Source organism: Salvelinus fontinalis, chromosome 21, assembly GCF_029448725.1.
Source record: "Salvelinus fontinalis isolate EN_2023a chromosome 21, ASM2944872v1, whole genome shotgun sequence".
NCBI classification, from domain to species: Eukaryota; Metazoa; Chordata; class Actinopteri; order Salmoniformes; family Salmonidae; genus Salvelinus; species Salvelinus fontinalis.
Window position 1 is genome coordinate 48,186,395 of NC_074685.1, and position 15,657 is coordinate 48,202,051.

The following is a 15,657-nucleotide window of genomic DNA, read 5'->3' on the forward strand; positions in this document are numbered from 1 at the left end:
CCAGCCACCCAAGTCATAGACTGTTCACTCTGCTCCCGCACGGCAAACGGTACCGGAGCGCCAAGTCTAGGTCCAAAAGGCTCCTTAACAGCTTCTACCCCCAAGCCATACGAATGCTGAACAAATAATCAAAATGGCCACCAGGACTATTTACATTGACCCCCTCCATTTGTGTTTACACTGCTGCTACTCATTTATTATCCATGCATAGTCACTTCACCCCCACCTACATGTACAAATCACCTCTGACCTGTACCCCCGCACACTGACTCGGTACCGGTACACCCTGTATATAGTCTCGTTATTGTTATTTTATTGTGTTCTTTTTTATAATATTTTCTTAACTCTTTGTTGAACTGGTTGGTTAAGGATTTGTGCTGTAAGTAAACATTTCACGGCAAAGTCTACACCTGTATTCCACGCATGTGACAAAGTTTGATTTGATTTTGATTTGATGACGTAGAAACCCTGCAGAGCTCTATCCATCGCATTGCCTTACAAACAGGCACTGGTTAGCAACGAAACAAACATGTCAAGGACACGACAACACAACCGAATTAGTGGATTACATAACAACAATATGTAACAGAGGCAATGAAAGAGACACTGTGACAACTGCAGTTCTAACTTCCACTCAGTGGAGGTGTCGAAAAGAAGCATTCTCCCCTTCTTCCCTTCTCTTCTCCCTTTCTCCTTCTCCTCCCCCTTCTCCTTCCCCCCTTCTCCTCTTCCTCCTTCCCCTCATCTCCCCTTCCTCCTTCTCCTTCCCCTCTTCTCCTTCCCCTCTTCTCCTTCCCCTCTTCTCCTTCCCCTCTTCTCCTTCCCCTCTTCTCCTTCCCCCTTCTCCTTCCCCCCTTCTCCTTCCCCTCTTCTCCTTCCCCTCTTCTCCTTCCCCTCTTCTCCTTCCCCTCTTCTCCTTCCCCTCTTCTCCTTCCCCTCTTTTCCTTCCCCTCTTTTCCTTCCCCTCTTTTCCTTCCCCTCTTTTCCTTCCCCTCTTTTCCTTCCCCTCTTTTCCTTCCCCTCTTTTCCTTCCCCTCTTTTCCTTCCCCTCTTCTCCTTCCCCTCTTCTCCTTCCCACTCATCCCCCTTTCACTCCTGCATTAGCCGGCCTTCATTAATCTTCGTGCAGTCTTCTTTACCTAGTCATGTAGAACCGCTCGATAGAGAGAGAGAGAGAGAGAGAGAGAGAGAGAGAGAGAGCTGGGCCCCTGTGCCAATTACCAGGTCAACGGAGTGTTGAGCCCCAGCGACGCAGAGGAATGAGCTCTTAGAGGGAGATGTGGGTTAGCCGAGGGAGACGTGGGTTAGCCGGGGGAGACGCGGGTTAGCCGGGGGAGACGCGGGTTAGCCGGGGGAGACGCGGGTTAGCCGGGGGAGACGCGGGTTAGCCGGGGGAGACGCGGGTTAGCCGGGGGGAGACGCGGGTTAGCCGGGGGGAGACGCGGGTTAGCCGGGGGGAGACGCGGGTTAGCCGGGGGGAGACGCGGGTTAGCCGGGGGGAGACGCGGGTTAGCCGGGGGGAGACGCGGGTTAGCCGGGGGGAGACGCGGGTTAGCCGGGGGGAGACGCGGGTTAGCCGGGGGGGACGCGGGTTAGCCGGGGGGGACGCGGGTTAGCCGGGGGGGACGCGGGTTAGCCGGGGGGGACGCGGGTTAGCCGGGGGAGACGCGGGTTAGCCGAGGGAGACGCGGGTTAGCCGAGGGAGACGCGGGTTAGCCGAGGGGGACGCGGGTTAGCCGAGGGAGACGCGGGTTAGCCGAGGGAGACGCGGGTTAGCCAGGGGAGATGTGGGTTAGCCAGGGGAGACGTGGGTTAGCCGAGGGAGACGTGGGTTAGCCGAGGGAGACGTGGGTAAGCCGGGGGAGACGTGGGTTAGCCGAGGGAGACGTGGGTTAGCCGGGGGAGACGTGGGTTAGCCGAGGGGGACGTGGGTTAGCCGAGGGAGACGTGGGTTAGCCGGGGGAGACGTGGGTTAGCCGGGGGAGACGTGGGTTAGCCGAGGGAGACGTGGGTTAGCCGAGGGAGACGTGGGTTAGCCGAGGGAGACGTGGGTTAGCCGAGGGAGACGTGGGTTAGCCGGGGGAGACGTGGGTTAGCCAGGGGAGACTGGTGCAGACTGGGAATTGGTAAAGCAGTGTGAACAGAGAGGGAGAGGTGCAGACTGGGTATTGGTAATGTAGTGTGAACAGAGAGGGAGAGGTGCAGACTGGGTTTTGGTAAAGCAGTGTGAACAGAGAGGGAGAGATGCAGACTGGGTAAAGCAGTGTGAACAGAGAGGGAGAGGTGCAGACTGGGTATTGGTAAAGCAGTGTGAACAGAGAGGGAGAGATGCAGACTGGGTAAAGCAGTGTGAACAGAGAGGGAGAGATGCAGACTGGGTAAAGCAGTGTGAACAGAGAGGGAGAGGTGCAGACTGGGTATTGGTAAAGCAGTGTGAACAGAGAGGGAGAGATGCAGACTGGGTAAAGCAGTGTGAACAGAGAGGGAGAGGTGCAGACTGGGTTTTGGTAAAGCAGTGTGAACAGAGAGGGAGAGATGCAGACTGGGTAAAGCAGTGTGAAAAGAGAGGGAGAGGTGCAGACTGGGTATTGGTAAAGCAGTGTGAACAGAGAGGGAGAGATGCAGACTGGGTATTGGTAAAGCAGTGTGAACAGAGAGGGAGAGGTGCAGACTGGGTAAAGCAGTGTGAACAGAGAGGGAGAGGTGCAGACTGGGTATTGGTAAAGCAGTGTGAACAGAGAGGGAGAGATGCAGACTGGGTAAAGCAGTGTGAACAGAGAGGGAGAGGTGCAGACTGGGTAAAGCAGTGTGAACAGAGAGGGAGAGATGCAGACTGGGTATTGGTAAAGCAGTGTGAACAGAGAGGGAGAGATGCAGACTGGGTATTGGTAAAGCAGTGTGAACAGAGAGGGAGAGGTGCAGACTGGGTAAAGCAGTGTGAACAGAGAGGGAGAGGTGCAGACTGGGTATTGGTAAAGCAGTGTGAACAGAGAGGGAGAGATGCAGACTGGGTAAAGCAGTGTGAACAGAGAGGGAGAGGTGCAGACTGGGTAAAGCAGTGTGAACAGAGAGGGAGAGATGCAGACTGGGTATTGGTAAAGCAGTGTGAACAGAGAGGGAGAGATGCAGACTGGGTATTGGTAAAGCAGTGTGAACAGAGAGGGAGAGATGCAGACTGGGTATTGGTAAAGCAGTGTGAACAGAGAGGGAGAGATGCAGACTGGGTAAAGCAGTGTGAACAGAGAGGGAGAGGTGCAGACTGGGTATTGGTAAAGCAGTGTGAACAGAGAGGGAGAGGTGCAGACTGGGTAAAGCAGTGTGAACAGAGAGGGAGAGATGCAGACTGGGTATTGGTAAAGCAGTGTGAACAGAGAGGGAGAGATGCAGACTGGGTAAAGCAGTGTGAACAGAGAGGGAGAGGTGCAGACTGGGTATTGGTAAAGCAGTGTGAACAGAGAGGGAGAGATGCAGACTGGGTAAAGCAGTGTGAACAGAGAGGGAGAGGTGCAGACTGGGTAAAGCAGTGTGAACAGAGAGGGAGAGATGCAGACTGGGTATTGGTAAAGCAGTGTGAACAGAGAGGGAGAGATGCAGACTGGGTAAAGCAGTGTGAACAGAGAGGGAGAGATGCAGACTGGGTATTGGTAAAGCAGTGTGAACAGAGAGGGAGAGATGCAGACTGGGTAAAGCAGTGTGAACAGAGAGGGATAGATGCAGACTGGGTAAAGCAGTGTGAACAGAGAGGGAGAGATGCAGACTGGGTAATGCAGTGTGAACAGAGAGGGAGAGATGCAGACTGGGTATTGGTAAAGCAGTGTGAACAGAGAGGGAGAGATGCAGACTGGGTAAAGCAGTGTGAACAGAGAGGGAGAGATGCAGACTGGGTATTGGTAAAGCAGTGTGAACAGAGAGGGAGAGATGCAGACTGGGTATTGGTAATGCAGTGTGAACAGAGAGGGAGAGATGCAGACTGGGTATTGGTAAAGCAGTGTGAACAGAGAGGGAGAGATGCAGACTGGGTATTGGTAAAGCAGTGTGAACAGAGAGGGAGAGATGCAGACTGGGAATTGGTAAAGCAGTGTGAACAGAGAGGGAGAGATGCAGACTGGGTAAAGCAGTGTGAACAGAGAGGGAGAGATGCAGACTGGGTAAAGCAGTGTGAACAGAGAGGGAGAGATGCAGACTGGGTAAAGCAGTGTGAACAGAGAGGGAGAGATGCAGACTGGGTAAAGCAGTGTGAACAGAGAGGGAGAGGTGCAGACTGAGTAAAGCAGTGTGAACAGAGAGGGAGAGGTGCAGACTGGGTAAAGCAGTGTGAACAGAGAGGGAGAGATGCAGACTGGGTAAAGCAGTGTGAACAGAGAGGGAGAGGTGCAGACTGGGTAAAGCAGTGTGAACAGAGAGGGAGAGGTGCAGACTGGGTAAAGCAGTGTGAACAGAGAGGGAGAGATGCAGACTGGGTAAAGCAGTGTGAACAGAGAGGGAGAGATGCAGACTGGGTAAAGCAGTGTGAACAGAGAGGGAGAGGTGCAGACTGGGTAAAGCAGTGTGAACAGAGAGGGAGAGATGCAGACTGGGTAAAGCAGTGTGAACAGAGAGGGAGAGGTGCAGACTGGGTAAAGCAGTGTGAACAGAGAGGGAGAGATGGACACTGGGTAAAGCAGTGTGAACAGAGAGGGAGAGATGCAGACTGGGTATTGGTAAAGCAGTGTGAACAGAGAGGGAGAGATGCAGACTGGGTAAAGCAGTGTGAACAGAGAGGGAGAGATGCAGACTGGGTATTGGTAAAGCAGTGTGAACAGAGAGGGAGAGATGCAGACTGGGTAAAGCAGTGTGAACAGAGAGGGAGAGGTGCAGACTGAGTAAAGCAGTGTGAACAGAGAGGGAGAGGTGCAGACTGGGTAAAGCAGTGTGAACAGAGAGGGAGAGATGCAGACTGGGTAAAGCAGTGTGAACAGAGAGGGAGAGATGCAGACTGGGTAAAGCAGTGTGAACAGAGAGGGAGAGGTGCAGACTGGGTAAAGCAGTGTGAACAGAGAGGGAGAGGTGCAGACTGGGTAAAGCAGTGTGAACAGAGAGGGAGAGGTGCAGACTGGGTAAAGCAGTGTGAACAGAGAGGGAGAGGTGCAGACTGGGTAAAGCAGTGTGAACAGAGAGGGAGAGGTGCAGACTGGGTAAAGCAGTGTGAACAGAGAGGGAGAGGTGCAGACTGGGTATTGGTAAAGCAGTGTGAACAGAGAGGGAGAGATGCAGACTGGGTAAAGCAGTGTGAACAGAGAGGGAGAGATGCAGACTGGGTAAAGCAGTGTGAACAGAGAGGGAGAGATGCAGACTGGGTAAAGCAGTGTGAACAGAGAGGGAGAGGTGCAGACTGGGTAAAGCAGTGTGAACAGAGAGGGAGAGGTGCAGACTGGGTATTGGTAAAGCAGTGTGAACAGAGAGGGAGAGATACAGACTGGGTATTGGTAAAGCAGTGTGAACAGAGAGGGAGAGGTGCAGACTGGGTAAAGCAGTGTGAACAGAGAGGGAGAGATGCAGACTGGGTTTTGGTAAAGCAGTGTGAACAGAGAGGGAGAGGTGCAGACTGGGTAAAGCAGTGTGAACAGAGAGGGAGAGATGCAGACTGGGTAAAGCAGTGTGAACAGAGAGGGAGAGATGCAGACTGGGTATTGGTAATGTAGTGTGAACAGAGAGGGAGAGGTGCAGACTGGGTATTGGTAAAGCAGTGTGAACAGAGAGGGAGAGGTGCAGACTGGGTATTGGTAAAGCAGTGTGAACAGAGAGGGAGAGATGCAGACTGGGTAAAGCAGTGTGAACAGAGAGGGAGAGGTGCAGACTGGGTATTGGTAAAGCAGTGTGAACAGAGAGGGAGAGATGCAGACTGGGTAAAGCAGTGTGAACAGAGAGGGAGAGATGCAGACTGGGTAAAGCAGTGTGAACAGAGAGGGAGAGATGCAGACTGGGTAAAGCAGTGTGAACAGAGAGGGAGAGATGCAGACTGGGTATTGGTAAAGCAGTGTGAACAGAGAGGGAGAGATGCAAACTGGGTAAAGCAGTGTGAACAGAGAGGGAGAGGTGCAGACTGGGTAAAGTAGTGTGAACAGAGAGGGAGAGATGCAGACTGGGTAAAGTAGTGTGAACAGAGAGGGAGAGATGCAGACTGGGTAAAGCAGTGTGAACAGAGAGGGAGAGATGCAGACTGGGTAAAGCAGTGTGAACAGAGAGGGAGAGGTGCAGACTGGGTAAAGTAGTGTGAACAGAGAGGGAGAGATGCAGACTGGGTATTGGTAAAGCAGTGTGAACAGAGAGGGAGAGATGCAGACTGGGTAAAGCAGTGTGAACAGAGAGGGAGAGGTGCAGACTGGGTATTGGTAAAGCAGTGTGAACAGAGAGGGAGAGATGCAGACTGGGTAAAGCAGTGTGAACAGAGAGGGAGAGGTGCAGACTGGGTAAAGCAGTGTGAACAGAGAGGGAGAGGTGCAGACTGGGTAAAGCAGTGTGAACAGAGAGGGAGAGATGCAGACTGGGTATTGGTAAAGCAGTGTGAACAGAGAGGGAGAGATGCAGACTGGGTAAAGCAGTGTGAACAGAGAGGGAGAGATGCAGACTGGGTAAAGCAGTGTGAACAGAGAGGGAGAGATGCAGACTGGGTAAAGCAGTGTGAACAGAGAGGGAGAGATGCAGACTGGGTAAAGCAGTGTGAACAGAGAGGGAGAGATGCAGACTGGGTAAAGCAGTGTGAACAGAGAGGGAGAGATGCAGACTGGGTAAAGCAGTGTGAACAGAGAGGGAGAGATGCAGACTGGGTAAAGCAGTGTGAACAGAGAGGGAGAGGTGCAGACTGGGTATTGGTAAAGCAGTGTGAACAGAGAGGGAGAGGTGCAGACTGGGTAAAGCAGTGTGAACAGAGAGGGAGAGATGCAGACTGGGTATTGGTAAAGCAGTGTGAACAGAGAGGGAGAGGTGCAGACTGGGTAAAGCAGTGTGAACAGAGAGGGAGAGATGCAGACTGGGTAAAGCAGTGTGAACAGAGAGGGAGAGATGCAGACTGGGTAAAGCAGTGTGAACAGAGAGGGAGAGATGCAGACTGGGTAAAGCAGTGTGAACAGAGAGGGAGAGATGCAGACTGGGTATTGGTAAAGCAGTGTGAACAGAGAGGGAGAGGTGCAGACTGGGTAAAGCAGTGTGAACAGAGAGGGAGAGATGCAGACTGGGTAAAGCAGTGTGAACAGAGAGGGAGAGATGCAGACTGGGTATTGGTAAAGCAGTGTGAACAGAGAGGGAGAGATGCAGACTGGGTAAAGCAGTGTGAACAGAGAGGGAGAGATGCAGACTGGGTAAAGTAGTGTGAACAGAGAGGGAGAGATGCAGACTGGGTAAAGCAGTGTGAACAGAGAGGGAGAGATGCAGACTGGGTATTGGTAAAGCAGTGTGAACAGAGAGGGAGAGATGCAGACTGGGTAAAGCAGTGTGAACAGAGAGGGAGAGATGCAGACTGGGTATTGGTAAAGCAGTGTGAACAGAGAGGGAGAGATGCAGACTGGGTAAAGCAGTGTGAACAGAGAGGGAGAGATGCAGACTGGGTAAAGCAGTGTGAACAGAGAGGGAGAGATGCAGACTGGGTAAAGCAGTGTGAACAGAGAGGGAGAGATGCAGACTGGGTATTGGTAAAGCAGTGTGAACAGAGAGGGAGAGATGCAGACTGGGTATTGGTAAAGCAGTGTGAACAGAGAGGGAGAGATGCAGACTGGGTAAAGCAGTGTGAACAGAGAGGGAGAGGTGCAGACTGGGTAAAGCAGTGTGAACAGAGAGGGAGAGATGCAGACTGGGTATTGGTAAAGCAGTGTGAACAGAGAGGGAGAGGTGCAGACTGGGTATTGGTAAAGCAGTGTGAACAGAGAGGGAGAGATGCAGACTGGGTAAAGCAGTGTGAACAGAGAGGGAGAGGTGCAGACTGGGTATTGGTAAAGCAGTGTGAACAGAGAGGGAGAGATGCAGACTGGGTAAAGCAGTGTGAACAGAGAGGGAGAGATGCAGACTGGGTAAAGCAGTGTGAACAGAGAGGGAGAGATGCAGACTGGGTAAAGCAGTGTGAACAGAGAGGGAGAGATGCAGACTGGGTATTGGTAAAGCAGTGTGAACAGAGAGGGAGAGATGCAGACTGGGTAAAGCAGTGTGAACAGAGAGGGAGAGATGCAGACTGGGTAAAGCAGTGTGAACAGAGAGGGAGAGGTGCAGACTGGGTAAAGCAGTGTGAACAGAGAGGGAGAGATGCAGACTGGGTATTGGTAATGTAGTGTGAACAGAGAGGGAGAGATGCAGACTGGGTAAAGCAGTGTGAACAGAGAGGGAGAGATGCAGACTGGGTATTGGTAAAGCAGTGTGAACAGAGAGGGAGAGATGCAAACTGGGTAAAGCAGTGTGAACAGAGAGGGAGAGGTGCAGACTGGGTAAAGTAGTGTGAACAGAGAGGGAGAGATGCAGACTGGGTAAAGTAGTGTGAACAGAGAGGGAGAGATGCAGACTGGGTAAAGCAGTGTGAACAGAGAGGGAGAGATGCAGACTGGGTAAAGCAGTGTGAACAGAGAGGGAGAGGTGCAGACTGGGTAAAGTAGTGTGAACAGAGAGGGAGAGATGCAGACTGGGTATTGGTAAAGCAGTGTGAACAGAGAGGGAGAGGTGCAGACTGGGTAAAGCAGTGTGAACAGAGAGGGAGAGATGCAGACTGGGTAAAGCAGTGTGAACAGAGAGGGAGAGATGCAGACTGGGTAAAGCAGTGTGAACAGAGAGGGAGAGATGCAGACTGGGTAAAGCAGTGTGAACAGAGAGGGAGAGATGCAGACTGGGTAAAGCAGTGTGAACAGAGAGGGAGAGGTGCAGACTGGGTATTGGTAAAGCAGTGTGAACAGAGAGGGAGAGATGCAGACTGGGTAAAGCAGTGTGAACAGAGAGGGAGAGGTGCAGACTGGGTATTGGTAAAGCAGTGTGAACAGAGAGGGAGAGATGCAGACTGGGTAAAGCAGTGTGAACAGAGAGGGAGAGGTGCAGACTGGGTAAAGCAGTGTGAACAGAGAGGGAGAGGTGCAGACTGGGTAAAGCAGTGTGAACAGAGACGGAGAGATGCAGACTGGGTATTGGTAAAGCAGTGTGAACAGAGAGGGAGAGATGCAGACTGGGTAAAGCAGTGTGAACAGAGAGGGAGAGATGCAGACTGGGTAAAGCAGTGTGAACAGAGAGGGAGAGATGCAGACTGGGTAAAGCAGTGTGAACAGAGAGGGAGAGATGCAGACTGGGTAAAGCAGTGTGAACAGAGAGGGAGAGATGCAGACTGGGTAAAGCAGTGTGAACAGAGAGGGAGAGATGCAGACTGGGTAAAGCAGTGTGAACAGAGAGGGAGAGATGCAGACTGGGTAAAGCAGTGTGAACAGAGAGGGAGAGATGCAGACTGGGTAAAGCAGTGTGAACAGAGAGGGAGAGGTGCAGACTGGGTATTGGTAAAGCAGTGTGAACAGAGAGGGAGAGGTGCAGACTGGGTAAAGCAGTGTGAACAGAGAGGGAGAGATGCAGACTGGGTATTGGTAAAGCAGTGTGAACAGAGAGGGAGAGGTGCAGACTGGGTAAAGCAGTGTGAACAGAGAGGGAGAGATGCAGACTGGGTAAAGTAGTGTGAACAGAGAGGGAGAGATGCAGACTGGGTAAAGCAGTGTGAACAGAGAGGGAGAGATGCAGACTGGGTAAAGCAGTGTGAACAGAGAGGGAGAGATGCAGACTGGGTAAAGCAGTGTGAACAGAGAGGGAGAGGTGCAGACTGGGTAAAGCAGTGTGAACAGAGAGGGAGAGATGCAGACTGGGTATTGGTAAAGCAGTGTGAACAGAGAGGGAGAGATGCAGACTGGGTAAAGCAGTGTGAACAGAGAGGGAGAGGTGCAGACTGGGTATTGGTAAAGCAGTGTGAACAGAGAGGGAGAGATGCAGACTGGGTAAAGCAGTGTGAACAGAGAGGGAGAGATGCAGACTGGGTAAAGCAGTGTGAACAGAGAGGGAGAGATGCAGACTGGGTATTGGTAAAGCAGTGTGAACAGAGAGGGAGAGATGCAGACTGGGTATTGGTAAAGCAGTGTGAACAGAGAGGGAGAGATGCAGACTGGGTAAAGCAGTGTGAACAGAGGGAGAGATGCAGACTGGGTAAAGCAGTGTGAACAGAGAGGGAGAGATGCAGACTGGGTAAAGCAGTGTGAACAGAGGGAGAGATGCAGACTGGGTAAAGCAGTGTGAACAGAGGGAGAGATGCAGACTGGGTAAAGCAGTGTGAACAGAGAGGGAGAGATGCAGACTGGGTAAAGCAGTGTGAACAGAGAGGGAGAGATGCAGACTGGGTATTGGTAAAGCAGTGTGAACAGAGAGGGAGAGGTGCAGACTGGGTATTGGTAAAGCAGTGTGAACAGAGAGGGAGAGATGCAGACTGGGTAAAGCAGTGTGAACAGAGAGGGAGAGGTGCAGACTGGGTAAAGCAGTGTGAACAGAGAGGGAGAGATGCAGACTGGGTAAAGCAGTGTGAACAGAGAGGGAGAGATGCAGACTGGGTATTGGTAAAGCAGTGTGAACAGAGAGGGAGAGATGCAGACTGGGTAATGTAGTGTGAACAGAGAGGGAGAGGTGCAGACTGGGTATTGGTAAAGCAGTGTGAACAGAGAGGGAGAGGTGCAGACTGGGTAAAGCAGTGTGAACAGAGAGGGAGAGATGCAGACTGGGTAAAGCAGTGTGAACAGAGAGGGAGAGATGCAGACTGGGTAAAGCAGTGTGAACAGAGAGGGAGAGATGCAGACTGGGTAAAGCAGTGTGAACAGAGAGGGAGAGATGCAGACTGGGTAAAGCAGTGTGAACAGAGAGGGAGAGATGCAGACTGGGTATTGGTAAAGCAGTGTGAACAGAGAGGGAGAGATGCAGACTGGGTAAAGCAGTGTGAACAGAGAGGGAGAGGTGCAGACTGGGTATTGGTAAAGCAGTGTGAACAGAGAGGGAGAGATGCAGACTGGGTAAAGCAGTGTGAACAGAGAGGGAGAGATGCAGACTGGGTATTGGTAAAGCAGTGTGAACAGAGAGGGAGAGATGCAGACTGGGTAAAGTAGTGTGAACAGAGAGGGAGAGATGCAGACTGCCACGCTGATTAAAGCAGCCTCTACAGCGGACGGTGATTGAAGCTCGGGCGGCGGACGCTCGGGGAGAAAAAGAGAGGTCTTCGACTACAGGACTTTATTACAGATGGCAGGAGATGATACTGGGTTAGCAGAGATAGGCTAACACACACACACACACACACACACACACACACACACACACACACACACACACACACACACACACACACACACACACACACACACACACAGTTCTTTCAGCCTGGTGGACGTGTAGGGGGGGAATGCTAGGCAGCTTTAACGGTTACAATCTGTATTTGATGTCAGTTAAAATAAGACATCTGCTTCGTCGCAAAGTACAATCTGAAGAGAGATCACTGAATCCAGTACCCCCATTGACTTGTAATATAGGCTATTTTTACTTCTGGTGTTTTACAGCCACTTATGGAAGGTCTCAGCACTGCTGAGTCAAACCAGAGGAATATACAGTCAAAGATGACTAAATGAATATGATCCCGAGAAAAATGAGTGCTTTCAGTATGAGGGGGGGATGTGTGTTTACCAGTCAGTGACCTTGTGTGTTACCACACACACACACACACACACACACACACACACACACACACACACACACACACACACACACACACACACACACACACACACACACACACACACACAACGATGGTACTCACTGGGGCTCCTCTCCTCCACAAGGTCACAGGCACAGAGGTGGTCTGAATCGATGGAGATAGGTTTCTGTCGGATCCAGAACTTGGTGCTGGTCTTCTGGTTGGTGACGGGGTCAATCTCCACCTTCTCCCCCGAGATGCCTGCATGAGGGACAGGGAGTGAGAAAGGAGGAGAAAGAGTGGAGAAAGGGAGGGGGGGGGGGATAGAGAGAGATGGCAGAGGTCAAATCATGTACTCCGTACCGAATGGTCTCTCCATCCTCCATTTTGTTGTGGGACACAACAGCATCTCTCGTGGATTGTCACTGTGTAAAGCGTCGGCGGAATCCGTTTTTTTTTGTTGTTGTGTGAAAATGATGGTGCTGTGTGCCGTTAATGGTTATTCACAGTGCTAATCTGTCATCACTGTCGCCCGGCCCCTGCTGCTGCTGGCTGTGCACACATATATACCCACAAACACAGTCAAATGGATGCTGGAGATGTCCATAGACCTAGAGATCTGACACAGTAGATTAAGTACAGACAGATTCGCCAGGAGGGGGGGGGGGGGGGGGGGGGGGTATATAGTGGCTCCTATTCAATCAAAATCGCTAACCAGGTATACGGGACAAACGATATTCCTCACACATTGCGAGAAAGCAGGTTTGAAATTAAAGGTTCAATTGTTTTTTTTAAAACTTTTAAATGAATGATATTACCCATTGATTCTTGAAGAATATGACTTATAGGATACCTCATCGGCTTAATTCAACTGTCGTTACTCCTACAGAACTCAAAATAAAAGCTTGCAGCGTCATTTTACTTTTTAGTTTTTTTTAAGGTTTCTGTTCAGTCAGTAAGTTCTTCCTAAATAGCCGTTAGAAAAGATGTGGCGGCTCCACCAACACTCGTTCAACAATAAAAAAAACGGAACGTTTTATTTAAGCAAAGTTAAAAAATCTTGACGTTTCTGCCATTAACGGCCTTTATTCCAGAATCGATGCCCCTTCATAAAACGCCCCTTTGATAAACAACTTGGTAACCAAAGCAACAACGTCATAAAAGTGAGGACATTTAGTGTTGATGTTTGTCATTAGGCTGAGGAAACGTATTTTAAAACGCTAATCTATTGAATTACTGTTTATTTTAACTGTTGTGCCGGTACATGGCCATAAAAATAGCACCTTAAATTCCCTGAACGGGATGACTCGACAGAATGGGGACATCTCGGGCTCTTGCTATACCTCCAATGGAGACAGGTTCGGTATACTTTGTGTGTTTCTCTCCTGTTTTGTTAATGTTTTCATTTGGTTATCAGGCAAGCCAGTGGGTTGGATGACAACTGCTTTTTGATGCTCTCTATAAAGGTAATGGAGGATAGGCTAGACACACACACACACACACACACACACACGCGCGCACACACACACACGCACACACACACACACACGCACACACAGAGAGAGAGAGAGAGTGAGGCCTATGGTCTATGACAGATGTGTCAGCTGTCAATCAGAGAGGTTAGTGTGAGGCAAAAGGGGGGGCGGAGAGATGAACCCAGGGACTCGTTTGGCGTTGAAATCCTTGGGCAGGCCACACTGAAAATACATTGGAAAAACGCTTTCGGTGTTAAACTTAAACGACTAAACAAGATAAACAATGTAGAAAAAAAATAATGGATCTATATATTTTAACAATCACCAAAATAAAAGCTAGATATTCAGGGAGAACTGAAAATTCCCAAAACAATAATAATAAAACAATTAATTAATTATTATTATGTTTTAGCAAAAGAACACAGCATTAGCCATGGCAGAATATGTAGAATTGCAGGGAATTTGCTATAAAACTGAAACAATTAATCTCCTCTCCATGGAGAGATGTGTAGAATTACAGGAAATTACCTTAAATATATATATATATATTTTTTCAATCTCTACACTGCTAAGATGGGGTGGGGGCTCAAAAATGATCTGAAATCCAGCACCCATTGTCACGCCCCTGCCACACCCATTACCTAAGCCATTTTTAATATCCAGAAAAAACACTGGAAGCCGGCTGTCAATCAGAGCGGTTAATGTAAGGGAGTGCAGGCAAAAGGGCAGAAAGATGATTCCGGCTGTCAATCAAACGATGGTCACCATTCCACAGGGAACAGAAAGATCCTCTACCGCGTCTCAAATGGCTCCCTATTCCCTATTTAGTGCCCCTCGTTTGGCCAGAGCCCTATGGTCAAAAGTAGTGCACTATTAGTGAATAGGGTGCCATTTTGGGACGCAGCCCCAATCGCAGCCACACAGAGTACTGGGTTGAAAACATGGAGACAACATGGAGTACTGGGAGACAAATGGGACTGCTTTGATGGAGGAAGTCTGTTTTTTTGTCTGTCATCATTGAAAATAGAGGTCGCTTTCCTTCACCCCTTATTCTTCTCTTTAAGGTTGAGTTTTCTGTAAAAATCTCAGTTTGGATTTTAAAGGTAAGGCATTCGAGGCCACTAGTGCCTCTTCCATTGCCTCAATTTAAAAAGCCCAAAATGAGTCATTTTGACAGATTCAAATTCGAAAAGTGTTGCGTTTTGGTGTACATGGCACCCCCCCCCCCCACCCCCAAAATGTATGTTCATGTGCAAGTTTCACGTTGGTAAATAGTGTGTCATCCTAAGTGTATACAACTTAGGCAAATCACATTAATTACCCGGATAAAATATCTGATTAAAGATTTTTTTCTTCTGCTCTACAGGATTGACAATTACAGATCACCACTAAAGGGGAATCAGAAGGATCCCGGCAGATTCTCACTTCCACTCTATACATCACAGCCACTGATGTAATATGGACTCAGTCACTTGTATTGATGATAATGGTTATTAAATTGCCACCCTATTTTTCCTTGGCCACATGGAATTGGTTGCTATAACAAGCCCTAATCCAATTCCGTGACAGAGGCCTCGCCTAATGCTATGTGAAGGGGGCAGATTGAGCATCACCATTGAGGGTTATTAGAAAAATTAAGATGGGGGGCTGGCACCCCCAGACCCCCCTGTCTTACACGACTACCCCCCCCCCCCCCTACTCTATAACTGCCTTCCAGGGCCATCAGCCCATTCTCTTATAGGGGGAGAAGAGAAGACCGCCGACCATCTGTGAGTGAGTTGTTCCAAACTGTAACGAGAGACGACACTTTTCCAATAACCGCCCCGGTAATTCGACCCATTCATTTCCCTCACCGCGGTTAACAAGCTTTATTAAACCAGCAGCATTGCATGGCTGCCGCCACCATCTTTTCTCATTTGCATCAATTAGGAAGAAAGCCCAGAGCTGGGCTCTCTGGGTGGAGATGGACCCCAGCAGTGACGCTGGGCAGAGTATTCTGTCACGGAGGTGGTCTTTTGTGGGAAAAGCAGCTAGATCCAGTGTCGTCAGTCAAAGAGACAACAGTGGGACGCTTGGTGCGGCAAGAATCCCGATGTCACAGGAAGGTCAAAAAGATCATCAAGGACAACAACCACCCCGAACCCACTGCCTGTTCACCTTGCTACCATTCAGAAGGCGAGGTCAGTACAGGTGCATCAAAGCAGGGACCGAGAGACTGAAAAACAGCTTCTATCTCAAGGCCATCAGACTGTTAAACAGCCATCACTAAACTCAGAGAGGCTGCTGCCTACATAGACTCACGAGTCACTTTAAACAATGCCACTTTAATTATGTTTACATATCTTACATTACTCATCTCATATGTATATACTGTATTTTATATCATCTATTGCATCTTGCCTATGCCACTCATCATTGCTCATCCATATATTTATATGTACATATTCTTAATCCCTCCCTTTTGATTTGTGT

At 49.9% G+C, this 15,657-nt stretch overlaps 1 protein-coding gene across 2 annotated transcripts in view; it reads right to left on the reverse strand.

Annotated features, from left to right (window-relative positions):
• Positions 1-15,657, reverse strand: part of mapkap1 (MAPK associated protein 1) — a 107,629-nt gene that overhangs the window by 15,152 nt on the left and 76,820 nt on the right. For both annotated transcript variants that reach the window (XM_055875556.1, XM_055875560.1), the window contains exon 10: positions 11,834-11,971. In XM_055875556.1, the coding sequence (XP_055731531.1) occupies positions 11,834-11,971 (138 nt within the window). The remainder of the gene's footprint in view (positions 1-11,833; positions 11,972-15,657) is intronic.